The sequence below is a fragment of the Neolamprologus multifasciatus genome, chromosome 11, assembly GCF_963576455.1.
Source record: "Neolamprologus multifasciatus chromosome 11, fNeoMul1.2, whole genome shotgun sequence".
Lineage (NCBI taxonomy): Eukaryota > Metazoa > Chordata > Actinopteri > Cichliformes > Cichlidae > Neolamprologus > Neolamprologus multifasciatus.
The window spans coordinates 4847501-4874725 of NC_140449.1; the positions used below are offsets into that span (position 1 = coordinate 4847501).

General features: G+C 40.5%; 1 protein-coding gene and 1 long non-coding RNA gene across 2 annotated transcripts; one reads left to right on the plus strand and one right to left on the minus strand.

The window, feature by feature from the left end:
- Positions 1–4271: 4271 nt before the first annotated feature.
- Positions 4272–25936, plus strand: cndp1 (carnosine dipeptidase 1). Its single transcript, XM_085178412.1, has 12 exons — positions 4272–4696; positions 4983–5093; positions 8953–9096; positions 9700–9862; positions 16994–17082; positions 17634–17831; positions 17917–18001; positions 22229–22389; positions 22752–22916; positions 23010–23151; positions 24811–24958; positions 25577–25936. The coding sequence occupies exons 2-12, from the start codon at positions 4983–4985 to the stop codon at positions 25653–25655; spliced, it is 1485 nt and encodes a 494-aa protein (XP_085034538.1). The 5' UTR covers positions 4272–4696; the 3' UTR covers positions 25656–25936.
- Positions 11912–12636, minus strand: LOC146507651 (uncharacterized). The gene is made up of 2 exons (XR_014876992.1): positions 12313–12636; positions 11912–12269 (listed from the first exon to the last, which is right to left on the minus strand). It is a non-coding gene; the product is annotated as an uncharacterized LOC146507651 (long non-coding RNA).
- Positions 25937–27225: the final 1289 nt, after the last annotated feature.

Sequence of the window (27225 nt, forward strand, 5' to 3'; positions counted from 1 at the left end):
GGTGAGTTACGACACCAACTGTTTGCCATCTATAATCCAGTTTTGAGATCCTTCCCAGACGCCTTAACGCCCACTCACATCCTGGGCTATCTGACCTCAGGAAATCACATGATAGGGTGGGGCCAGGTTTCACAATGAGCTCACCCAAAACCCTGGCTGATTGTGACCCACACCCGTTTTCACACCTTGGCTCATGTGATTAGGTAGAGGATCACCAGGGTGTCCTTTGTCCCTCTTTTGGGGGATACTCCCACTGGGTTTAACTCTGGGACTCTCCACCACTTGACTCTTAGAACTGAAGAAGCTTCTCAGATGAGAGGTGAAACATCTTCATGCAACTTAAAGAAGTCCAGATGCTTTTCTTTCCAAGCTCCTTAGACTACGATGACCTGGATGACTGAGAATCTTCACAGACATTTAGACATGCTCAGTGTTTTATGAATAGCCACGATAGCAGAACAGGTACTTACAAAAAAAGCTATGCATGCTTAATGCTATGTTGTGATTAATACAAAATGTAAATAACTGAGTTTAGATATCTGAGGGGTTATTAAAAAAAAAATTAGTTCTCTTTATGCATTTTATAGTGACCTTAGAGCATACCACCCTGAGCACACCCAATTTTGTCTGATCTCAAACGGAAAGCAGACAGTCAATCTTCAAGCTGGCAGGAGTTAAACATACTTAAAAATCCATCACTTTTTTTTTTTTTTTCTCGTTTGGCTCTCAGCGAAGGCAGTCGCACTTTTCTCCTCTCCTCCTTACTCTTATCTTCCCTGCTTAGCCTCTGTGTCCTTGTCTTGTCTCATGTACATTACTTTCCCTGGAACAGTCTCTCACTGTCGTTCTCTAAAACCTAAAAGAGAATTATGGATTTGATCAACTGGTCTCTGAATACTATTGACACCCTTTTCTCAACGAGAAGTCTGGGCTCGGGAGAGCCCGAGTGCCCTGGAGGGACTTTCCCTGCCGGATACACGATGGACGGGTGGCAGAACTGGAGGGTCATGTGCCTGGCGGGACTGTCGATCGAGGACGCTGAAGATATCTACCTATTCGGAACCATGATAACAGGGTTCTTGCTGATCGGAGCTGGCATGGCCCTGACTTATCGGAGAATTGAGAGAGCGGAACCGGCTGTTCAAACCCCCCCCCCCAAGGCTGCCCGCTGGAATCGAAGCGACGGGACGAGGCGCGACCTCTCACAACGAACGCAGCATGGTTAACACCTTGGAGACGCTTACAGCTGCTGTGAAGGCTCAAAACAACACCATTGAGCGTATGGTGGGATACATCAGAGAGGGCCCTGCTCAAGATGACACCCTTGAGCAAAAGTTGGATCACATCGCAGAACGGATCACTGCAGTTGTGAGGTCTCAGAATCAAAAGAATGACAACACCACGGAACAGAAGTTTGATACCATCATGGGGAGGCTCGCGGCTCTCCAACGGGAGATTGAGAGACCAGCGTCTGAGTGTTAAAGAACAGCTTTGAGAATTCTCCTGAGCTGCTCGCATGAAAAGAAAATCAACAAAATCGACATCATAATGCGGACACCACCACGGCGCCAGCTGCACAGGCCCAAGGCTGAAGCCGGACAAACACTCCCTGATAACGACTGTGTGATGACTATTCTTCCCATCCAAGGCCACCTGGATTGGCTGGAGGACTGTTTACTTAGCCTGATAGGGCGAAGGACACTGTGTCAGCTGAACTATGGACACGCACACACATACACTTACACTGATAAGCACTCACTCATCCCCCCTCCCCTTCCAACGCCTTCGATGCTTGTTGCCTCCTGGGAACACGAGGCGGGTCTGGGCCCGCGCTGCAGAGATGGCGCCGTTGCAGGATTGCTGCTGTGTTGCCTGGGATTACTCCTCACCCCCTACCCAACCCTGTGGCTTGTTATGTCTTCACAATGTTGTGCCGTGGACATTCATGTGCTTTTTTGTGCAGAGGAGTTTTTTTGTTTCCTGTTCTCGTGCTGTCCTACCATGGAAGCACAGCATTAATGGAGGTCTCTTTTTTTCCTCTTGTACCTTCCCGTTGTGTGTACATTTCAGTGTTTATGTGTAACGCTACCGATCTCCGACTTGTATCCCGATGTAATGTTTGTGTTCTGTGTGTAAGGTCAAGGGGGGGTCCCATTTCACTGCAGGGCAACCTGTGTGTGACAAATAAAGCTTTCATTCACTTGACTGTCTTAGGTAATTATAGGCCAATCTCTAACCTTCCTTTTATCTCAGAAATTCTTGAAAAAGTAGTTGCAAAACAGCTAACTGGTCATCTGCAGTGGAATTGTTTATTTGAACAGTTTCAGTCAGGTTTCAGCACTCACAGTACAGAAATAGCTTTAGTAAAGGTTACAAATGACCTTATGGCTTCTGAGTGGACTCATCTCTCTGCTTGTCCTCCTAGATTAGATTCGGGAGAAATATAGCCTTTCTACTTTTAAGATTATGTTTTAAACATTCCTTTTTGTTAAAGAATATAGTCAGCGCTGAATCAGATACACCAATAGGTTTAGGGTGCTGGGGGATTCCCATGATACATTAAGTGTTTTTATTCTTCAGTCAACTTTTTCACTCTCTGCACCTCTCTGCATTTAATCATTATCAATCTCTGACTCTCTTCCACAGCGTGTCTTTGTCCTGACTCCTCCTCTCAACTCAACCTGTCGTAGCAGACGGCCGCCCCTCCCTGAGCCTGGTTTTGCTGGAGGTTTCTTTTTTTTTTTTTCCTTCCCACTGTTGCCACTGTAGCTGGATGATTGCTAGTTTGTGCTATTGCTAGTTTTCTTGGTAGGCTGTCCTGAGCATCATTGTTTACTAATACTCTGTTTGTCACCATCATCAAATTTGTCAGACAAGGAGACTTCTTTCATGTCTCTTAGGAGAGAGAGTATTGACAAGAGTATTGACAATTTAGTGATCGTAGATCAAACATAAATTTCGAAGTTCAGGTATTTAGGGTAACTTACTTATTGTTTCTCACATTATTGTGGGTGAAGTTTGGCCCACTCATCTTTATGATGTTGCTTCAGTTCAGATCAGTTGAGGTTTGCTGGCATTTAATTCGGCTCTCTCCTGACACAGCATTTCAGTCAGGTTGAGGTTTGACTGGGCTACTGTAACACATTGATTCTTTTCGTTTTCAGTCATTCTGTTGTAGATTTATTGATGTGCTTGGGTTGTTTTCCTGTTGTATGACACAGTTTTAGTCTGTGAAATAGATGGTGTTACATTTGACTCTACATTACTATGGTACACAAAGGAGTTGGTTGACAGAATGGCTGTACAGACCCTGTGGGTGCAAAACAAGCCCAAATCAGCATGTTTGACCAGTTGGTAACAAGGTATTTATGTTGGTGTGCTGTCTTTGGTTTTCACCAATCTTGGCGCTGTGCATTATGGCCAGACATCTGCATTCCAAAATGGCATTGTTCCAAAAATTATGTGGTCTGTTCATATCCTTTGCAAGCCTAAGCTGTGTTAATGTGTCATATTCTTTTTAAAGAGAACAGGCTTTCTCCTGGTAACCCGTTGAACAAACCATAAAATATAATTAAGAGATGTAAGTCCTGGGTTTTTTGCTTTTTCTCTGATCGTTTTTCTCTGTCTTGAATCTTTTTCACTTGTGAGTAATCTATCTTGAATTTAAAAGTGAATTGAATTTCTCAGTGTAGAATTAGATAGTTCACATTTTTTCGATATGACCTTTTCCACAATGATGGGAACAATTACTTCTCTAAGATCACTGGTAATGTCTTTCCTTGTTGGTATAGTGTTTACTGAGTGCTCCACATCAGCAAACTGCCAAAACTTTCTTCTATAGAAGTGCTTGCTGATGAGCAGTTAATCAAGTGCATAGCAGCAGCTTCTACATACCCTCTTAATTCCTATGCAAGCAGTAGGAGTCTGCTTAGTTTAGGGCTACATTAAAAAAACCTCCTTTTTGACATGACTGTATCAGCTCATTGTGGAAAATAAGAAAGACCATAAGAGCATTAATGCATATAGGTAAACAAAGTAAGAACTGAGAAGTTGGCAGCTGTCTTTGGCTTTCTTGACCCCCCCCCCCCCCCCCCCCCCCCGTACATTTTTATGTCAGTGTGACAACTCCTGAGTCTCTTTTCCTGTCTCACACTGAGACACACAAAAAGAAACAGGATGTTGTGAGCAAGGACAATTTATCCAATGAACAGGAGGTGGTGACGGGATTAAATATGTTCAGACAATCCCAGCTTAGGTTAATAATGTCAGGTAGAAATGGCTGACATTAAGTTAACCACAGTGGGACACCAGGCTAATATGGAACAACAAAAGCTTTGCTGAGCTGTTTTTGTCTTCACGGCTGGGTTTGCTTGGAGATTCCAAAACACAAACAACTGGCCTTTCACATGCTCCTTTGTTCCCGCTGACCCTGCATTCCTAAGCTCCACTCTTCGCCCACAGGTACACATACTTGGAGTCAAATCAATAGATCAGAGTGTAATTCCTGCACTTTTCAGCAAAAAAAATCACTTTGTCAGCTGTCCTGGCTTTATGTCAACAAATATTTCACTGCTTGACCCTGTGGCTCGGTAGGAGTGTGATAAGAAGGGTGGGTGTATAAAAATCAAGTCAACAGCACAGGACCACAGTCTGCGAGCCTGAGGAAACTATCTTACACATTTCCAGCAGAGAAAAGGTAAGACACAAGTTAGCGGACAGTAACTTTCAGAACGCTTGTAGGTGAATTTTATATCAAACTAAATTAAAACATGCATGATTTCAGGATACAGTCCTCCCATTCAGCTTATATTCTAAACTGATGGGGAGATTAACAAAAATGTGACAAAAATTTAAAATAGGAAAGTTTTAATCTGTTGTGTTTTGGCTGTGGGAGCTTTCGGAGTACACACATCTAGTGTAATAAAGTAATAATCTTTTTGTGTGTGTGGTTTTGCTGATTTTGTTTCTGACTCTTGTAACAGATGAACCCTCAAGTCCTGCCTTCCATCCTGCTGCTCATTTCTGCTGCCCATGCTTTCCAGTACACGGAGCTAGCGCAGTATGTTGACAGCCACCAGGACGAATATGTGGAGGTACAAATATCTGCTCCTTACTCTAGCAGCTCTGAACTCTGAATGCTAGAACTGTTGTAATCTATGCCGTTAGGTGTATTGGGTTTAGACAATTTACTTTAATATCTGAGCTTGTGAGTCAAACAAAATCTCAATCATCATCAATAATGACCCTAGTGCCAGCCCTAATCCTATCCCTACACAGATTCAAAATATATGAGTTTTGGTTTTATTAAATTATTCTGTCAAGTTTATTTATTGTCATTTCGTATGGTATCTACAAAAATACACAGACTGAAACTAAAATGAATATTGCAGCCTATATACTGCAATAATCAGTAAAAAATAAAAGTACTGTATAACAATCAGCTTGCCGAGATACTCAGCAAACTCAAGTGTAAAACAATCACACTCATTCCGCTAGCAGCGGTAAGCTCAGAGAGGGATTCAATTAGATCAGCTAAGTGTTTTTATGAGGAGAATGTTGTATGTGTGTGCCTGTCACAGTCCATTTGTTGGTCTTGCAGTGTGGCTTCTGTCTGTCAGTGTGTCATACAGTTTGACAACCTTAAAGACCTTGGCCAAAAAATGGCCTCCATCTCCAGTTCATGCAAATGCATAAATGTATCAATATTATCTTCAAACCATAATGTAATTATTTTTATTAAAGAAAAACAACAACAAAAAAACACCACCAATCGGCTGAACTGACTCTCTCTCTCTCTCTCTCTCTCTCTCTCTCTCTCTCTCTCTATATATATATATATATATATATATATATATATTAGGGGTGCAACGATACACAAAATTCACGGTTCGGTTCGGTTCGATACTTTGGTGTCACGGTTCGATATTTTTTCGATACAAAAAAAATGTTCATGCCTTTTTATTAATTTGTCATTTATTAAATTTTCACGGCACATTCTGCACCACATCTCTGTGCGTTCATCATTTGTTTGAAGCCAGCTCACCTCCTGCAACCACTTTTCAGAGAATACGCGCTTCTTTTGTGGTTCGGACTCCTTCTGACATTTCTTTGGAGGTGGAGGAACATCACAGTAACTGCTTAAAGGAGCTTCTTCGACATCTTTAAGAGTTCTAAACAAATGTCTGTCCTCCTGAAAATCTTATGTACGCAAACACGCGTTGCAACTTCTTATCTTGTGCGGGTTTTTATTTTGACAGCGAATGCGCACCTGCGGACCACTTATGTGCAGCCCTGGTTATTTAGCTCGTCATATTGCAGCCACAGAAATTCTTTTGTCCATGAAACCATAAAGCTGCACTTTCTTTTTTCCTTATAGTCTGATTTGTCATAACTTTTCCGTTTTGTGGTAAGCTTTTCTTTGGCTGTCACTTCTTCACGCTGACCTGTCTTATTTGGCTCAGCAGAACTAAAATATATATCCTGCTGCTTTTACACACGCACTAACATAACGCTCAGCGATTCTCTGCGCGATCAACCTCTCACATGTTTAAGCTGCGGGAGATTTCACTTGTCATGTTTGCATAGTAAGCTAACGATTGATAAGACGATGTCAGAGGAATTGGTGCGCAAATTATCATCACTCACCAATCAGTACTGTCGCTCTCTATACACAGTTCACGCGATTGCAAAGTGAAAGCAAAAAACAAGCGCAAATTCAAACGCGATTTCAGTATGTCACATATTGACAGTGGCCGATGCCAATGACATAATTACCCAGCTACATTTCCAAAAGAATGCAAAAGCATTGACATATATTTTTCCTTCCTAGGATAGGCCGACGGGCAGGGCAGAGATAGATTTTGGTAGCCCGACTGGAAAAAAGCCCCGTCGGGCTAGCGATTTTGCGAGCCCTGTATCTGATTGAGGAATCACTCATCTTTGGAAAAGAGAGTTTATTATGGAGAAATGTCTCTTTCCAAAATAAAAGCTATACTATACGCTTCTTCTGGGCTATATTCTCAGCAGCATATTAAACATATCAGGTCCCCATAAGGAGAATCGTGTGCTAACGGCTGTCTAAATGACTCGGGTAAAGTTTGTAGCATGCTGCTTGTTGTTTTTCTCTGCTTCCACTTGTCTTTGCACTAGGATGATGTCGGAGTAAATGTGCAGTCATATTGGTTGTGTTCCCACTAGTGCTGTCAGCGTAAATCTGAAATGACATTAACGTCACAACACGGCAAATCTCCGTTAACGAGCTACCGCGGATCACCTCATGAGTGGGGCTGGAAGACGTCAACACATTAACGAGCTAACTGCGCTAACACACTAGTTCCCACCAATTGAGCATTGCTGGCACATCCAACATACTGTTTTACTTTTGTCCATGACAGGCTTACCTTCAGGGTCATACATCACATGAAAACCAAAATAGTTCCAAACGCCAGATCTGAATGAGGGTGGGGGAGGTTCAATTTGCCATGTTGCAACTAGCCTAGCTTCTGTCTCGCTAGCTTGCCCTGCGCTCAGTGAATCTGTGTTCGACTACTCCGCCTAGGCTGCACTGTCGAGCGCAGATCCACTGAGCGCTCAACACAGACAGCATCATCAGAAGGAAAGTTGATAAAATAAATTAAAAATGTTGTATCGTTCGATACATATGCGTACCGAACCGAAAGCACTGTATCGAACGGTTCGATATCGATACGAGTATCGTTGCACCCCTAATATATATATATATATAAATAAAAGCTCCCAGGCCTCTGGTAGAGGACCCGAGCTTGAAGGATAAACCGCCCGCAGGGGTGTGCTGGGTGTTTATATGCATATTTGGCAGCTACATGGATTATTTCAACTAACTTAATTTCAGTTGAGACTAGGACTTACAAACTGCATGTACACAGTCTCCAATCAAATGTAATAATTAGCATAACTAATAATAACAATCGTGAAAAGCAATCTATGTTGTTACAAAATTCTCCCATTGATCTCAATAGAGCATACTTATAGTTCCATATTTCACTCTAGACCATTATTAGACAAGAAGAAAGAATATAATTTAATACCAATAGATAGGCCATTAGAATTAGACACCAAATAAAAAATAAAAGTAAGGCTAATTTGCACCTAAGCGTGCTGTATATAATCACAAACTACAAAAGAATCTGCATGTGATATAAGTGTGACTCCTTGAAGATTGTCGGGGCTGAGGTCAAAAGTACACTGTAATGATTCTGGATCACTTTCTTTACTCAGCATCAACACGGAAAGACAGTAAGGTGAGGTGCTGACTCTGAAGTAACAACCACAACTTTTACCTGTACAATATCAGCTGTTGTTGAGAAAAATAATAATACTCTGACTACTTGAATATGAAAGCAGTTATTCCAACTAAGACATTAAAATGTATTTTTGTCAAAATTTTGACAAAATTTAAAACAAAAACATCAAATAAAGGCTCAGGAGTTAGGAAAAAATGGGGTAGAGTAATCTCCAAATATCATGAATAGTACTTTTAAAAGTTTTACTATCCATTGGTATCCACGAATACATCCGCTGAAGCACAAAGCAAGTTTGAAGAAGAAATTAGCCAACTCTCACATTCAACTTATTCCAAGACATTGCAGAAGACTTGAATAAACCATCAACAGTATTTCACACTTTTTGTGTGTTTTTTTTACACATTGAACACAGTGATTTTCCACAGGGAAATATGTAATATGTAATGTCTTATGAATGAGTGTTGGTGGCCAAAGTCAAAAAGTGGCAATATAGCAACTGACTATTTCTGAATGTCAGTGTTGCAAATAAAATATGTCTTTAGAATCAAGTGCACATTTTGCAAACTGGACACTAGTTGAGGGCAGGAGTATTAAATAACATAAAACTCAGTGGCAGGTGGATTAGATCAAGTCCAGTGATGATGTTTTGGATCTTGGTTGTGTGTTTCAGATGCTGAGGGACTGGGTTGCAATCGAAAGCGACTCCAGCAATGTCCAAAAGAGACCAGAGCTGCACCGTATGATGGAGACTGTGGCTCAGAAACTCCGGCTGATGGGGGGGACTGTACAGCTGGTGGATATCGGAGAACAAGAAGTCAGTGAAAGAACCACCTATCTTTGCAATATTACCCCTCCCTACTCTTTAGAAGTGCTTGTTGATATTGGAGCTTTGTATCTAATTGTCAGTCTAATTGGCTGGTAAATGTGGTGGATTTCTCACAGAGGTTAGCTCATTGGCAAACTTCAAAATAAGCAGGAGAGGGCTCAGGTCTAGCTTTGCCTTCTTATTACTGACTGGGCCACAACAAAGCCGCTTTCCACACTCATTAAACACACTGTGTGTGTGTGTGAGAGAGAGAGAGTGTGTGAGAGAGAGAGAGAGTGAGAGAGAGAGAGAGAGAGAGGCCATACTAGAGGGCCTAGCTTTTCACCATTAACCATTAATTAGGTGCCACCCAGTGTGAACTGTTACTGTACTACAATGCCTCCAGAAAAGCAGATCTTCTGGCCTGCTGGAGGAGTATCCCTTTTATAGTCTTACACAGTGCATTCTTGAAATTCCATTGATATGTGAGAGAGACATAGACCAGCTGAATACTATTGCAAGCGTTTTGAACACACTTTAAAATCAAAATGATTGATAGATTGATGGAAAAGAAATTGTGTGCTGATCTCGACTGTTCTGTTGTATGTGCAGCTTCCTGATGGCCAGACATTAGAGTTGCCTAAAGTGGTGACGGCTCAGTTTGGTAATGACTCCAGCAAACACACAGTGTGCATCTACGGCCACGTGGATGTCCAGCCAGCAAAACTGGAGGACGGCTGGGCAACAGATCCATACAACCTGACTGAGATCAATGGTAAGAGCCTTTAAGCTAATTAAAAATACAAAGGAATGCTATCCAAACTCACAAATTTCATTTGATTCTAAAAAGGAGGAACATGTCTGGGTAAATGTCAGGGCTCTGTGTGCGGGCAGGTGGATATGTGGATCCAAATGCAGGACTCGAAAACAGAATGCAACTCAAAACCTCAGCTTTATTGCTGGCATGAAAACAAAACATGAAGTGAACGCAGAGACACAAAATGACAAAAAGTGAATGCAGAGACCAAAAACACACAGGCTTATTTTGAGGGTACGACGCGACACTGAGTAAGGGCATACACAGCAGAACTGAACACATTCACCTGAGACACAGACCTTCACGATAAAACAGGAAACAAGAAACCACTAAACAAGGACGCAGACTGAGAGGCAGACAGAATATAACACATGGAACTCAAACAATACATGAGACAACAAATCCTTAAACACGAATAAACAGAAACATGGAACTCCAATAATCATCATCATCACTACAAGAGAATAAGAAAACAATCCATAATGCAAAAACACACCAAAACATAACCACTCAAAATACTGGGTCAAACTGGCCCAGAACCGTGACAGTAAACCTTTGGTGAAGTACAAATGCTGCACTTGTTGCCTTCCTAAGATGATGACCAGAGGGGCAACTGGTTTCCTGTTCAACAATGTGTGGTGCTGTGATAAAGAATAGAAAAAGGGAGCTGATGTCAGTTTCGTTAAAGGAAGGTTTATTCTTCACAAGAGCTTCAGGTATCACCACACTAACTGCAAAGAAATGGCCTTATGCTTCAGTCCAATTTACAGTACATGGCCACAGTTTCCTGAGCTAGAGACTGTATTAATCTCTCAGCACAACTTTGACAAAGCATAAACAAAATGTTGCTTAAATCCATTGACAATATCACATCCACAATAAACACATTTGTTTTACAAAGATAAACAAAGTACAATAGTGTACTTCATTTTTAACTACATTTACAAACATCATAAATGAACTCATTTTTAAACATTTTAATTCTCGTTTCAGCACTAAATTATTTATGTGAAATGTATTTCCACTGTACTGACAATGTAACTTCCATTTTTTATATATAGCTATTTTACTCTTTACAAAAAAAATGTCTTTGACATACAACAAACACATTTACTGTTGTTATACAACCTGCAAAATATATAGAGTGCAATGCTCCTTTAACAGCGTTCACTACTACTATGCAGTCACTATTGATCCATAAGTTTCCTTATAATTGTCTTTGGTATTAAACCACAAAATGTTTCTTCTAAACACAACATTAACCAGAAAAATAAAACACTGTATAAAACCCATTGAACAGAGAGCATAATACATTAATTGTTCAGGGTCCAGCAGTCTCTCAGAGGTTAGATTAGCTTCCCCACACACACACACTATTCCACGTCAGCCAGGTCCGCTAGCATTAGCATTATTTAACCTGCAGCCTTAACCCATGATTCAGTCACAACTCAAAACGAACCCATTTCTTTAGCGAGTTGCGCTCATTACCCACATAAACAACATCCTCTGTTTGTAAGGTCTGCAGTATACATTCATTTAAATGCATTTACTAACCTGTAATAAAGAATAGAAAAAGGGACACATGTTGAGCTGATGTCAGTTTCACAACAGGAAGGTTTATTCTTCCTCTGTGCCCCAAAACGCTACTCGATACCACTGCGCACAATGCGCCCTATAGCGGCTGGATGGAGAATAGCGTGTTTAAATGACAGGTACACAAATACAATTATAATGTGTTGGGCAAGTTACTTTGAAAAAGTAATTAATTATAATTACTAGTTACTTCTTCAAAAAAGTAACTCAGTTAGTAACTGAGTTACAATATTCTAAAAGTAATTAATTACTTGAAAAGTAACTATTGCGTTACTTAAAAAAAATGTTTAACCCTCTGGGGTCTAGGGTATAATTGGCCATTTTTGACTTCTTTGGATTTTCCCTCTACATTTTACCTTTAAAAACTACTTACTTTGCCTTGTTTAGTATCATTCTTTTCAGCACAACCTCACGTGTCTGAATTTACAGTTATGTTTTCATTTTGACATACTGTATTAACACAATTGATCTAAAATCAGACAAAAAACATAAAATCCGAGTAGAAAGTTGTTTTTTTTTACTGTAACAACCACAAACATGTTTATTGAATCAGATTTCATAACTTTAAATATAAATTGTCAATTTTAAAATCATATGAACAAGTTTTACAAACAACAAAGTTATTTGCAGCCATTTACCTTTTACCCTTTTTTAAATAACCATTTCAACAATCAGGCATTCTGCATTCAATAAGATGCCACACAAATTATTTGTGCCACTCCAAAAAAAATAATTTCTGTCCACTATAAAGGAGAACATCACAGCCTGATACCTGCAGGTCTGACAGCAGCAGGTGTATCACTCCTGTTTTCTACCTGGAGACAGCAGTCACCTCATTGTTCTGACACACAACACAAAACTATCCACAACACTACACACTAACTACACAAGACAACACATTAACTACACACTGCAAACACGCTAAATGTCACAAATGTCTCACATCTCAAAACTCGCTCTCTCTCTTTTTCTGCTCTTTTTCGCTCTCTTGCCATCACTCCTAAAAAATATCATGTTGCCATATCATTTTTGATTGGCCAACATGGTGCATTTTTCCACCAACACAAACAGGGTTTTTTTGTTTTGTTTTTTTATTTTTTGGTCATAAGCAGAAAGTGCTTGCTATCGCTGTCCGTAGACGTTAAGGAGTAATACGAAGCGAACACAGTAGCCGCCCTGCACAGCGCTACCATTCCAGCGCGGCACACAGACCCGCTGTGTTCCCTCGCAGGAAACAAGCATCGAAGGCATTTGGAAAGGGAGGGGGGATGAGTGAGTGCTTATCAGTGTAAGTGTATGTGTGTGCGTGTCCATAGTTCAGCTGAGACAGTGTCCTTCGCCCTATCAGGCTAAGTAAACAGTCCTCCATCCAATCCAGGTGGCCATGCATGGGATGGGGAGAATAGTCATCACACAGTCGTTATCAGAGAGTGTTAGTCCGGCTTCAGCCTTGGGCCTGCAGCTGGCGCCGTGGTGGTATCTGCATTATGATGTCGATTTTGTTGATTTTCTTTTATGCGAGCAGCTCAGGAGAATTTTCAAAGCTGTTCTTTAACACTCGGACACTGGTCTCTCGATCTCCCGTTGGAGAGCCGCGAGCCTCCCCATGATGGTATCAAACTTCTACCGTGTCACTCAAAGTTAATGTCTTTGAGTGACACGGTTAGCGCCCAGTTAGCTCCTAGCATTTCTAAACAGCTCTGCTTGCTTTTCGATTGCACGGACATTTAAAGAATGGATAATCCATTTACAAACAAATTCAAGCTTTTCTCCTCAACAGACAGCGTCCCCTGATTGAACAACAGCGATGTAAAATAAGAAGAATGGCGCCTAATTACAGACTTAATAATATTGACTTAGTAATATGTCACGTGAAAATTCATCAGCCAGATTAAGTGTTTACTGACAATTGACAGTGATAGCGGACATCATCATCACTATTCCAACAATCCTTTCCACACAGACAAGCATAAACACACTCGACTATCACTAAATCAAATTTAACACGCATTTGTAACGACGGTAGTTCATTTTACAATATGGTTCATTCGCTCAGTCAGCAGGTGGTGGTATCCTCGTAGCCTGGGGAGTAAACTGCCATTAAACGAAACAGAAGAAGAAGAAAACATCTGCACATGTGTGGTACGGATCGGGTAGACCTGATTTGTACGGTCCGACTTTGCACATGTGCAGTAAGGATCGGGGAGTCCTGATCCGTAACTATCTTTTTATTTTTCGTTTTTGTCTACATTATATTGAAATGCTTCATTACTGCAAACAATTTAAGAGATACTTATTGTTCTTAACATCTTAACAGATACTCTGTACTCTACTTCCAGTCGTAAAATGCTTCGACCGGAAGTAGACACCTTTCACACATGCGTGGTACCGATCAGGTTTCCGGTACGGATCGGGTAGTGACAGCCCCATTAGCTCCAGGTGTTGTGCCAGAAAGTGATCATGATTGCCGTCCGCGGGAGCGCGCGCAGCTGCTTAAAGCTGTAGCGCTCAGATTACTTACAGCGACTTCCGTGCAACTGATATAAGGTGCAGTAAGCTGAACACAGCTTCAACCGTCTGTTTGTTGAAAAATAGTAACGTGACCGCACCGATTTTCTTGTTAGTAACCATAATGGCGTTATAACGATAGGAATAGTAATTAGTTAGATTACTCGTTACCAGTGTTGGGTAAGTTACTTTAAATTAGTAACTTAGTTACATTACTAGTTACTTCTATCAAAAGTAACTCAGTTACTTCAAGTTACTTGTTACTTTCAAAGTAACTAGTTACTAGGGAAAGTAACTTTGGTTTTACTTAGAATTCTCTTGTGCTTCCATAACTGGACACCCAGCAAGATTGCCAGTCTTCTAGCTTGCTTACTTGCCACAAGTGCACTGTGCCACCTACCAATAGAAAGGAAAAAATAGTGTGCATATTTCCACGAGAGGAATCCCACGCCTGGACCGTTGTTGACTGCTGCCATGATTCTAGCCAACGTCACAGCGTCATGTGCGCTTTTTACATCCAACACAAAAACTGCAGTCGTGATGCTTTTGATTGTACTCCGAACTCGGAAATTCTGCCTTCCGAATAGGAAGATGTAGGTAACACCAGACTGCAGATGAGCTGCATACAGGGCTGGACTGGGACAAAAAATCGGCCCGGGCATTTTGACTAGACTAGCCCACCATTATAGGAAAAATCATAAAGCCTTTGAATGAAAACAAACGCTGACAGTGATGTACACAGTTTTGATGGTATATATGCATCAATCTATCAATCGTTTTGTTGTAAGATTCAGATAATTATTTTTTAAAAGCTAGATATTTTAAATGAGAATAAGAAAGAAAAGTATTTCTTTGTGCCCCCCTCTTCCTGTTAATGTCCTACCTGGCCCCGCTGGCAAAACTTTGCTAGACCCACCCCTGCACAGTTACCAGCTGTGAGCGTAAAAAAAGGATCCTGGTGTTATTTGTCTCTCAGAAACAGTTCATAACTTCCCTTCAACTCATTCATGTCACCCAAAAGGTAAACCTGTTTCTCCATCACCTGTTCAGCTCTGATGATTCAGTAAGGACATCTCCTGGTTTCATCTTCATGTTTCCCTCTCACCAGATAACCAAACCGACATCATGACCAGCAGCTTTTTTGCAGCTGTGGCTCCAGCAAACATCAGCTGATAGTAGAAATTAATATTAAATAAATTCTAACAACAGCTAATCAAGCTTAAACGTGCTGCTGTTGTTTAACGCGACCTCCACTGGTTTCTTCTTTCTGGCGCAAAGTGGGCGATAAACAAACGAGAGAGATGGGACTTGCGACAGAAAGCTGATCAATGATCAGCTGATCATTGATCAGTTTCATGATTGAAGTAGAAACAGGAGAGGGAGGGAGAGAGAATGAGAGAAGAAGAGGCAGCTGCAGGGTAAAGAAACAGAATATCTCCAGCTTTGTGTCTTTTTCATTGTGGCTGAAGTACGGGACAAACTGTGTTCCTTTTCACCTCAATACGAAACGCATAACATTTTCTCTGAATACGAGACAATTCCGTTTTTTACGGGATGGTTGGTAACTCTAATAATTAACTGTATGAACAAAATAAAGTTCAACATCAGTAACATCATAGCACCCACCCAGCTGTATAGAAACTCCGTCATGCTAGCTAGTACCCAGTACAAAAAAGTCAGTATAACAAAAATAAACTCCACCTAAACTTGGTTTATATCTGACCCAGATAGACTGCAGGTCACAACTTCTTACCTGAAGTTCAGTTCACCTGACACTCGGACCAGCGGCCACCCCCTTTCCCTCATCCACCTGCTGGCCTCCACCACTTGCTAATGTTACAGAATCTGTGGAAGCTCCGCGACAGCTACCACACGAAGTAACAAATAACGACCCTATCTAAATCCCAGTAACGATTAACGCGTTCCTGATTTTGGCATAATAACTAGTTACCGTGCTCGTTACCACAATAATAACGTAGTTACTGTAACGCGTTACTTAATAATGCGTTAGTCCCAACACTGCTCATTACTGATAAAAGTAACGCCGTTAGTAATGCCGATATTCCCATCACTGATCATACCAAAAAAAATTTTCCCAGTCTATTTCTGATACCAGATTTTAATAGAAAGCTATTTCCAACTTTCTACACACTAAACAGCTAGAATATTCTCATGTGATGAAATGGTGCAGCCAAAAAAGCATAAGAGAAGCATGTACAAGGAAATTATGGGTGCTCCATGCCAACTGTGTAGGGATAACATACAAATAGTAAGACAGCAGGAATAAATAACAAACAGGATAAATATATGCAGTTAAGAGAAATATATACAAACTAGAGGAATATACACAAAACAAGAGAAAGACACACATTGGAGTGCAAAGTTGAAGTAGTGCAAAGAACTTGGCCTGAGTATAGTCCACATATGAGTGGCTTGAGTGATGAGGGTTACTCAGACCATGACTCGGATTGGTGAGGTGAGTCGGGAGGGTAATAACTACTCATCACAACCAAGCTATGTAGAGTATATCAACCCGTAGGGCACCTTTGGGACTGTTCATCTAGATGTAGCGTTTTCAGTGGGAAAAACGTTTTGTCACTCATCCAAGTGACTTCTTCAGTCTTAACTGACTGCAGCTTTCTCCAACCTTATAAACAGTACTTTTGCACAATGGCTGAAACTAGCACCACTGGTGAACAATGAGCAGTTGAGTTTCTTGGGGAAACCTTGAGCTGAGACTGAAGAAGTCACTTGGATGGCTTACGAAACTCTTCTCCCACTGAAAATGCAATGTCCAGATGAACAGAATCAACTTTTGGGGTTTTATGTAAAGAGTCAAAATGATTTGGAAGGTGATGCTTTTTTCATATGAGGCTTCATGGATGCATGTAGATACATTTAAAAAAAATAGGATGAAAAATAGAATGCAAAAGTTTTATCTACATCACTAATAAATACAGTGATATTGAATTTTTTTTATACTTTTAGGCAATCTGTATGGACGAGGAGCATCAGACAACAAGGCCCCAGTTTTAGCCTGGATCCATGCTGTGGAGGCTTACCAGGCTCTCAGTATGGTAAGAGACTGAGTTCACCATATTGTTAGATAGGCTTTCATGTCCCAGCTGAATGGAAACATTTAAAATGCAAAGAGTGGGAACAGAGAGAGATGCCTTCGGCAGGCTAGATTCAAGAGATAACTTCTATTGCTGTAGCAGACTTTTTTAAGCTGAGTGAAGTACTCAGCAGATATATGGGGAACAAAGTGCGTACCCTCAGGCTAGTGAGACAGCAGAGCCAAGTCTAAGGCAGACTAACTTTCCGTGTCAGTGCTAGTTGTGTGGAGTCACTAGAGCAGTCTGTTCCTGCCATCCATGCTGCTTTGTTGTCATGTTAAAAAATATGGCGCTATATGCACACATCAGAAGGCCTCAGCCACATGCTGAGTGCACTGTGGAAGGAGAAATGCGTTGGTGTGGACGCTGAGAAGACTGATTCAAACAAAGCTAATGACTCACAATGTCAAAAAGACAATTTAGGTTTTCATGGAAACAATAATTTTCTGCCCAGAAAGCCTGTTTGTTTGCTTCCTACCAAACATCATGGAGCTGTTCCCCCCATTCACCAGGATCTGCCAGTGAATGTGAAGTTTGTCATAGAGGGCATGGAGGAGACGGGCTCTAACGGCCTGGATGCCATGATCATGGCCCAGCGAGACACCTTCTTCTCAGAAGTGGATTACATCATCATATCAGACTGTGGCTGGCTCAGCAGACGCCCCGCCCTCACCTATGGCACCAGAGGCAACTGCTACTTCTTTGCTGAGGTGGTGTATTAAGAAGCATCCATCCATCTATCCTTTATTCAAAGAGTCACCCTCCAGCCTTTGATTTGTGCTGCCATGTTTGCAGGTTGAAGGACCGAAGCAGGACTTGCATTCTGGTGTTTATGGAGGGACTGTGATTGAACCAATGACCGACCTCATTGGAATTCTCGGTGAGTCTCATATTTGAATGCGTGTAAGCGAGCAGCCTTTGTTCATGAACCGCATAATTCAGTCAAATGTATGAAGAGCTTCTCTGAATGTCCAACACATCAGACCTTGAAGCAGATGGGTTACAGCAGCAGAACTGGGTGCCACTCTTCAACCAAAGAAAATTGGAAAAACGTTGCCAGTTCTGATGAATCTTAATTTCTTCTGTGACATTGATGGAAGTGTCAGAATTTGGCATTAACAACATTAAATGATTCTTAATCCTGCCTGTTATCAACAATACAGTATTTCAGTAGATACTGCCCTTTAAATGCTGATCTTCTGTACCCTTCTTCTGCTTCCGGCTGCATAATGCACCATGTCATAAGCTCACATCATCTCACACTGGTGTCATGAACATTATAATAACTGAATTTTACTCAAATGGCCTCCAAATTCACTAAATCACAATCCAATAGAGCACCTTTTTGGGATGTGGAAGATTCACAACACTGTGAAATGCCATCATGTCAATACAGCCCAAAATCTCAGGAAATTCATGAAGAATTAAAGCAAATCTGGAGGCAAAAGTGGGTCCAACTAGCAAGATTTACCTAATGAAGTGGCCAGTAAGGGTATATACTTACTGGCTACTGGCTACTGGATAAAATCTACTTACTTTTTCTGTGTTCCAGCGAGAGTTGCTTCTCATCCTTTTAAAACTGTTGTTTTAAAAGTATTCTTGGTTCATCAGCAGAGTACCAGTTATCTCTTCACCCCCCCCCCCCCCCGCCCCCGCCCAAGCTAACATCCAGTCAAGCACCCTGTTTTATTACATTAGACTTAAATAATCAAGGAACCTATCTAACAGCCCATTGTTCATTGAGTGGACTAGTTTCAGTTATCATGCAAATGTACTGTTATATGGCGGGGAAACCTGCAGTCAGCTGCAGAAGTCAGTTGGATGAGTGACAAAAAGTTTCCCTCACTGAAAATTAACAGAATCAACCATTTTTTTTAGGATTTACTTACCTAAATGATTGAGCATGCATCAATACATAGACTTAAAGAAATTGTAGAAGCTAAATTGTTATCAGAAAATATACCCAGTACTCTCAACATTGCATTTCCAGTACCCTGGAAGCAATAACTACAAATGGTAACTGGAGGAGCTCTCTGCAACAAGAAATCGTTTTCCTACCTTCAGATAACACAGAGATTGCTAATCAAGCGTTCTGTCTGTTGCTGACAAGTTGCTGTTTCATTGATTTTGTTCAGCAGGGTTTATATGAACCCAGTGGTGATAAGGTTAACCCTTGGTCCTTTCAAACATTTTGAACTCACTGTGATAAGGAATCCCACTATTCCAGCCAGAAATGTGAAATGAGACCACATTTCCAGAAAGATTGTCTTCTTAGGGTGCCGTTTTAGCTCAGTGCGTTGAGCAGGCGCCCACATGCTACATGGCTGAGAGCGGCCAGCCCAGGTTTGAGTCCGAAGTGCGGCCCTTTGCCACATGTCTCCCCCCTTCTCTCTCTACCCCCGCTTTCCTGTTGTTTCTTCACTGATCTATCTATGAAGCCGAAAAAGGCCAAAACAAAAGAATGTGTTCTTGGAAGGCTGTGCTATATCAGCATTAGGCAAAAACAGTTCTGACAGTACCAGATCTCCTGGAGACAGAAGATTGAGTTAGTGTGTGTTCATGGTAGGGATGCAACGATAACAATTTTTACAAACTGATACAATACCGATACTTGGATCTGAGTACTTGCCGATACGGAGTACAAAAACCGATACTTCTACCACACACACAAATGCAATGAATTGGAAGACAGGTTTTATTTTATTCTCTGCCGATAAAAAATAAAATCTTAATAAAAATGACCACAAAAAAATTTCAAGTGAAAAATAAGCACTTCTGTTAAATTATTGCAGAGTGTCCACATTGTAATTTAACAAAATACCACTGAACTATTGGCACTAACTCGAGCTTTCAGAATAATAAATAAACACTTCTGTTTAATAAAATAAATACAAATTAGGTTTGAGAATAAAATAAACTTTTAAATTATTGCAGAGTGTCGATATTGTAAACAAACAAACAAAATAACCAAAGTATTTGGCATTGACGAACTCCTTATTTGCCCGTGGATCATCAGTCCACTGTGCCGTTAAACCAAGGACTGACATCACGCACACACTGCTTGTCTTTACCTCTTCAGAAAGTTTTGGCACCATTATCTCCCTGATGTATGGGCAGTTGGGAATTTCATATCGCGGCTCGAGTATGCTGAGAAGACAGTGCAATCCTATGTTTTCCACAGCCGGCATTGGCTGGTCATCCAGAGCGAGGATGGATTTTCTCTTGACATTTTTCATCGCTTTTCCAAAACCTGAGTTAAAGTTGGCTGTTCCGGTCCACACTGCTGACATTTTGCTTAGCCTAGCTACAGCAGCCTCCAGTTTCTCTTTTTTATCTGGAGCCACCAGTCTCACTCCCCTAACCCTGTGCCTGTTTAGCGAGATGTCCCCCTAGTGGCCAATCTAAAAAACTACAACAGAAATGACATGCCACCCTCTGACTAATGAAATAAGTTAGTATCGGTTCATGGTATCGGTTAACTTTTACGAGTATGAGTACACACACATTTTACAGTATCGGCCCCGATACCCGATACCAGTATCGGTATTGGTGCATCCCTAGTTCATGGCATGCAATTTTGTACAAGCTACAATGTGTGTCTGTGTGTATGTGAGAGAGAGCGGTGGTTGCATATCAGCATTCTTTGAGGTTTGCGCTCCTCTGGGAAATTTTCTGTTGCATACAAACAGACGTTCTGATGGTGTAGATCAGAGATTTCTAAAGTGAAGGTGTCCCCTTGTGGGTTATGTAGGTACTGCATGTGGGCCGTAGCCATAACAGAAGTTTTAAATTAAAGCATAAAAGTATGTACAGTTCTATATTTTTTTATTTTTAAATGTAATTATTTATATAAAACATGAATTAAAATTGTTAACAGGAGGTGATTAGTTTGTGATACTAGTCATTTCTGTGACCTTCATTTATTGCTCTTGTATTAAGTTTGTGTCCCAGTCACACACTGGCCTTAACACTTTACATGTGATTAGCCAGCGCTGTTTATGTTTTTTAAAAAAAAATAAAACATCAGGGAAGACTGTCGCATTCGCTTGCATTTTGATTAGACTGAAGCTTTAAGATTGGGCGTCTGTTTTTTAAGTGGGCCACAGCATTCCTGTCTGTGTAGTCATAGACTCCGACTCTACATTAAACTGCTTACATGGTGAGAACTGAGCTTCATTTAATCCACAGTCGTGGATTAAATGAAGCATCAGAGCAAAAGAATTGCAACGAGAGTTTTTTATTTACAGTTTGATAAATCTTTGTAGCCCTATGATAGGCCTTGGTTGCCTACTGCAGCCAAGGCCTGTCATAGGGCTTCTGCAACTTTAAATCTCAGTGAAGTTTGAAGTTTAAGTTTACTTTAGTAATTACAAACATGTATTTTTTAACCTCTGGCTCTAAGTTGGCTATTTTAAATTGAAGAAGATGGGGATTTTAATAGTAAGAAAATGCTCTTATTTCATTTCAGTTATCATGCACTCATTAATTTTGTTCATTAGATTGTATTTAGCACATTCACAAGCAAATTCATGTTTTGTCAAACTGACAAAAGTCAGGTGACAATAAGCAGTGCTGGTGTCCAGTCACATCTAACAATATATTTATCATCTTTGTCCTGTGTCTTTTCAACAATGCAAGACTTCCTTGTTGACAACTCCAGCTGACATTAAATTTAATAAAAACATTCAGTAAGCTACATTCTCTTGGATCAGGCATAAGAGGCATGCGTAATAATCAGTGGGACTCCAGCATCAGGAGGATCGGGTCTCATCAGTACGTATTTAACCCTGTGAGGCCTAAGTCAGTATCAAAGATGAGAAGTAAACCAAATATAAATAAAATCTAAGATTTGGTTGAAAAATGTTAAAAGTGTTCGCTGATTTGGGAGTGGGAGAATTTTGTTACATTTTCAAATGTCATATACAGTAATCAGTAATCATAATAGAGATTCTTTTTTAGTCCTTACAGCGTTGAAAGAATCTTCCCTACTGAAGTCCTTGAGCAAAGCATCAAATAAGTATTTGCAATAAACCAGTCCAGTCTTATCTTTGGAAAATCTAAGTTTAGTTCCATTAACAATAGCATCATCCTATTATTACTTCATTAGACACACTGATCAGCCCCAGTGGAAAGATCCTGATTCCTGGGATCAGAGAGGCTGTAGCTCCCCTCTCTGATGAAGAATGGAAAATGTACCAGGATATCCAGTTTGACATGGACAACTACAAGAATAAGATTGGTGTCAACCAACTCATGTACAGCAATAAGGTAATGTAAGGCATCCTTGGTATCAGAAGACCATTAAGAGCAGGTGAGTACAATCCAGAATTTAGATTGTCATTACCCTTGCTTCCAATGCTACTGTGAAGAACCTTTTTAACTACTGTTTAAACAAGTCTCTCATATGGCTTTATTTCTTACGTAAAACATTACCAGAACTAGGATGATCCTGAAAAAATAGTTCATCTATTTGCTTCTCTCCATGAAAGTGCTTGGTCATAGGAGATCAACGCTTACAATCTTGTGAGATCTTTACAGGATAAAACTCCTTAAAATGAGTGTTGTTTTCATTGACCATATATAAGTAAAATATTTAGTGGAAAATAAAGAATTATATCCCTCTCCCAAAGGTGGACTTGTTGGCTCACATGTGGCGCTACCCCACAGTCTCCATCCACGGTATTGAGGGGGCCTTTTCAGACCCTGGGACTAAGACTGTCATCCCTGCTAAGGTTACTGCTAAGTTTTCAATTAGGCAAGTTCCTGACATGGACCCTGCTATGGTCAAGAAACAGGTAAAATACATGAAAAGTATGTACATGCTCTGTTCTGTTGCATTTACTTTTTGTAAACTGTTTCTGCTGTTTTCTTGTTGTGCTCTTCTTCAGGTAACAGACTACCTTCACTCTGTGTTTGCCAAAAGAAAGAGTCCCAACAAGCTCAAAGTCACAATGGTGATAGGAGCCAAACCTTGGCTGGCTGACACTCACCATCCACTCTACGAGGCTGGAAAGGTTGCTGTTAAGAGAGGTATTGACCGTTCACCTTACTTTAATCACCGGTGATGTTGCTATCAGAATGTCGGGTCTCGGGTTTGATAAGCTGCAGATAAAATTTCACCAAAACTGGCCAGTTTTGCACACACATGTCACACATATCTATAATGTCACACATATCTGTAGTAAAAAGTCATCTTTCAGAAAAACTACTGTAACTTCCAATCAAGAGTCAGTCAAACTCTTGACTGGAAGACAGTCTTGATTGGAAGTCAAACTCTTGATTGACAGTTACTGTCAGTAACTGTCAATTACTGACAGTTTTTACCCAAATAATCTTCATTTTCATATGTTAACATTACTAGGCAATTTTTTTCATTTTTCGGTCATTTGAATAGACTTTAATGAAACGATAAAGCATTGGGACATTGTGTTGATACTGATTTTCCCTGTCCCACAGCAGTTATAAATGACTTTTGTTGGCATAAGGCCACTCTGTTTTGACAGGAGTACATCCTAAACCTAGTGAAACTAGTAGTAATAATAACAACGGTTTCTTAGTTATGATTATGATCACATTGGTGTTTTGGATGGCAGTCTTCAGTTTCCCTTATATAACAGTCTCCTCAAGGCAAAGGCTCTAGAGTATTAACGAAAACTTTTTTTAATAGGATGAAACTTCCAGAACCAGTCTCAGGGAGGAGCAGTCATCTGCTTTTTCATCGTATTTGAAAATGATTCTTGGTGTTTATAGTTATTGTTTAAACTAGTGCTGTCAGCGAAAATCTCGTTAAAATGATGTTAACGCCATAACCGCATTAACACGGCAAATCTCCGTTAGTGAGTTAACGTAGATCGCCCCGTGCAAGGGCTGCACAGCGTGTTAGCGCAGTTAGCCTGTTAATCCGTTAGCGCTGTGCAGCCCCTCGCACGGGGCGAGCCGCGTTAACTCGCTAACGGACATATGCCGCATTAATGCAGTTATGACATTAACGACATTTTAACGAGACTAACACTGACAGCACTAGTATATACACAAAGTATTGTAGCGTCTGTTGTATGACAGAGAACTAGGCGACAGGAGTTAGAAACTGACATGATATAGGTGTATGTACTAAAAAATCTTCGATGAGATCAAATCCCAGTGACCTTGATCTCAAGGGCAACGTCAGAGGTCATGTTTTCGAAAATCTTGCGAATGCAACAACGTAGGACCTAGGTGACTTAGGATTTAGAAATTGATACCATGGGTGTATCTACTAGGAGGCTGAGGGGTAGCACTATAAGGCCACCAGTATTTTACACCAGTAAAATACAAAACCTGGAGCTCTTAGTTTAGTAGAAACACAAGAAATGCATTTTCAGTGGTTTTGACACAGCCTTAAGATATGGGCTAAGTTTTAACTTTTGTATCCTTTTATTATTATTATAGCTTCATTCCTTTGTAGTGTGCTTTGTTGCATGTATATCCTGCAGGAGTTTTGAAAGGTTACCAAAGAAACAGTGTATGTTTTCACCTGTCCTTAATTGTTTAGTATTATAGAAATATAAAAAAAATGTGAGACAATGTAAAGAAAACAAGTTAGTCTTTCAATTTTCACAATTAGTCATTCAAACATGCCAGAATAGTTCCCACTTTGTGTTCATGTCCACTTTACTAGCAGAAAATATTCTGCCTTTGCTCTACCTTTAGTTTTCAACACGGATGCTGATCTAATCCGTGAGGGTGGAACCATCCCAATTGCCAGGACCTTCCAAGATGTGACGGGAAAAAGTATCATCATGATGCCCATCGGAGGCTTTGATGATGGTCTGCACTCTCAGAATGAGAAAATGAGCAGGTTAGACTGTACTGTCTGTACACTCCTGCAGTTTTATTCATTTCACAGGAATATTTAAAGAAATTAGCTTGTACTGAGTCTTTCTGAGTGTTTAACACAATATTTAAGAGAAAAGCTTGAGGGAGAAAGCTTTGCAGTCTGTTAGAACCATCCACAACTGAAAAATAACTACCATAGAGACACCATACAGGACCTGGACACAGGAAATTATTTTAACACTGAAACATTAAGCAGACCCAAGTAGACAAATTTTAGGGGCAGATTTGTTGGAATCCAGCATAAGACAACAAGGGTAAATGGGCAGATTCTAGAGAAATCAGAAAAGATGGTTAAAAGCAGACTTCTCCGATTATAAGGTGGATGCTGTGAAACTTAAGCAGCAGATATAAAGACATACTGGTCTGTTTCCAGTGGGCTTTGTAAGTCTTACAAGCTGCTGGCAGCAGAAAAGTGGAACAATGCTTTGGGGACTTCTAAGAAGGTGTAATGTAGCCATCTATTGCTGCAAATAATAGTGTATGTGAATTTATTATATTTATGTTAATGAAACTTGGAAATTTGCAACACAACAAACAGGACCTTTAACTCTGCCCACCATATTTTTTCTCTCTCTCCTAGGTACAATTATATTGAAGGAACCAAGTTATTCATCGCATACCTGAATGAAGTGTCCCAGATTAAGAGGACTAGTGTGTGATGTTTTATGGTATGATCACATGACCTCATCAAAAACATTCCAGCTATAGAAAAGTGTGTTTTGATATTTTTACTGTGCCTTTATCTTTATTTCATAAGGTTTTGAAACTTGTGGCACATTTATTGATCTGCACCTCAAGTCTGTCTATCTATTTTTGCATTATCTCATGGTTATTTGGCTGTTTCCATCTCTTTTGCCAGTGTTTATGTTCACATAAACTTAGGCAGCACTGTGAGTGTGTATGTATGTGTGTCATGTAGTAAAAGCTGGACAATGCAATATTACGAATACGTCTTTTATTTTATGAGAAATACAAAATGTTATTTTATGAATGTTAATAATACGAGAGACATATACAAATACTGTTTCTTTAGCCATTAGTCATTTATTCACTCCTGAAAAATTCACTCTTATAGTATGTCATTCCTTAATCAAATGATTAGTTCATTACCAGGCCTCTGGAGAACTCCAAAACATGTTGAGGAGGTAATTACGCCATTTACAGACGCTTTGCTGCGTTTCTCACATCACTATTAACATTTGCACAGCACTTAGTGTATTTCTCAAAACAATTGGTGCAAACTGCAAAACCTGCAAAAGCAGGTCACTTGCTCAAAATTGATAATCCATTCCTCAAAAGCAAGTATTCATGTCAATGAAACTGCCAGTGTCATCAAAATGAGAAGTCGTGACGTGACACCATCTTTATGAACAAGATAGTCAAATGGCTTGTCATGTTTTCATTATGACAGTGTACAATATTCTCTCAGTGTTTTCCAATGCAAGAAAAGGTCAGAACTTGGTGACACTACCTGAAAATGCTCAAGAAAATGCTCCACACTCTCCATGACTCTGCTGTGATGTTGTCACATGCTGCATCCATGGCTGCTAGCAGGGCCATTTGCACATGTGAATGCCAGTCATAAAACTTCCACTTCCAGGCAGAGAAAAACTCCTCTATCGGATTAAGGAATGGGGAGTAGGGAGGGAGATATTGAACCAGCATTCTGTCATGTGCTGCAAACCACTGTCTGACCAGATGCGAGTAGTGAAAACTGACATTATCCCACACAACAACATACTTGTTGAGTTGGCCTCCACCCCTCTCATTCTCAGGGACTATGTCCCTGTAAAGAGTGTCTAAAAAAGTCAGGAGATGTTGTGTATTGTATGGGCCAAGAAGGGGAATATGGGTGAGAATGCCATTGTCTGAGATGGTTGCACACATTGTAACATTCCCTCCGCGCCGGCTTGGGACATCAGTGGTTGCTCTCTGTCCAATGCGATTTCTTCCACGCCTTCTGCCTTTGGCCAGATTGAAACCCGCATCATCAAAGTATATTAATTACAGCGCTTTGAATTTCTTTCAACTTTATTGCATTGTTTGCAATCACCATTGCACAAATGGCTACCCCTGCACAAATGCGGAGTAAAAAAGGGCCCTCTTCTACCTCTGCGAGGTTGTCTTTCAATCCGTTGTGGTGCAGATTACAGTAAAATTACAATAATGTACACTAAACATGAGATATTACGAGATGTTGGATTACTGTCCAATACTATACTATACATA

Coding starts and splice junctions, on each gene's coding strand:
- cndp1 (XM_085178412.1), top strand. CDS start 4,983: ATGAACCCTCAAGTCCTGCCTTCCATCCTGCTGCTCATTTCTGCTGCC. Junction 5,094..8,952: donor ACCAGGACGAATATGTGGAG/GTACAAATATCT, acceptor TGTGTGTTTCAG/ATGCTGAGGGACTGGGTTGC. Junction 23,152..24,810: donor AAAGGTTGCTGTTAAGAGAG/GTATTGACCGTT, acceptor CTCTACCTTTAG/TTTTCAACACGGATGCTGAT.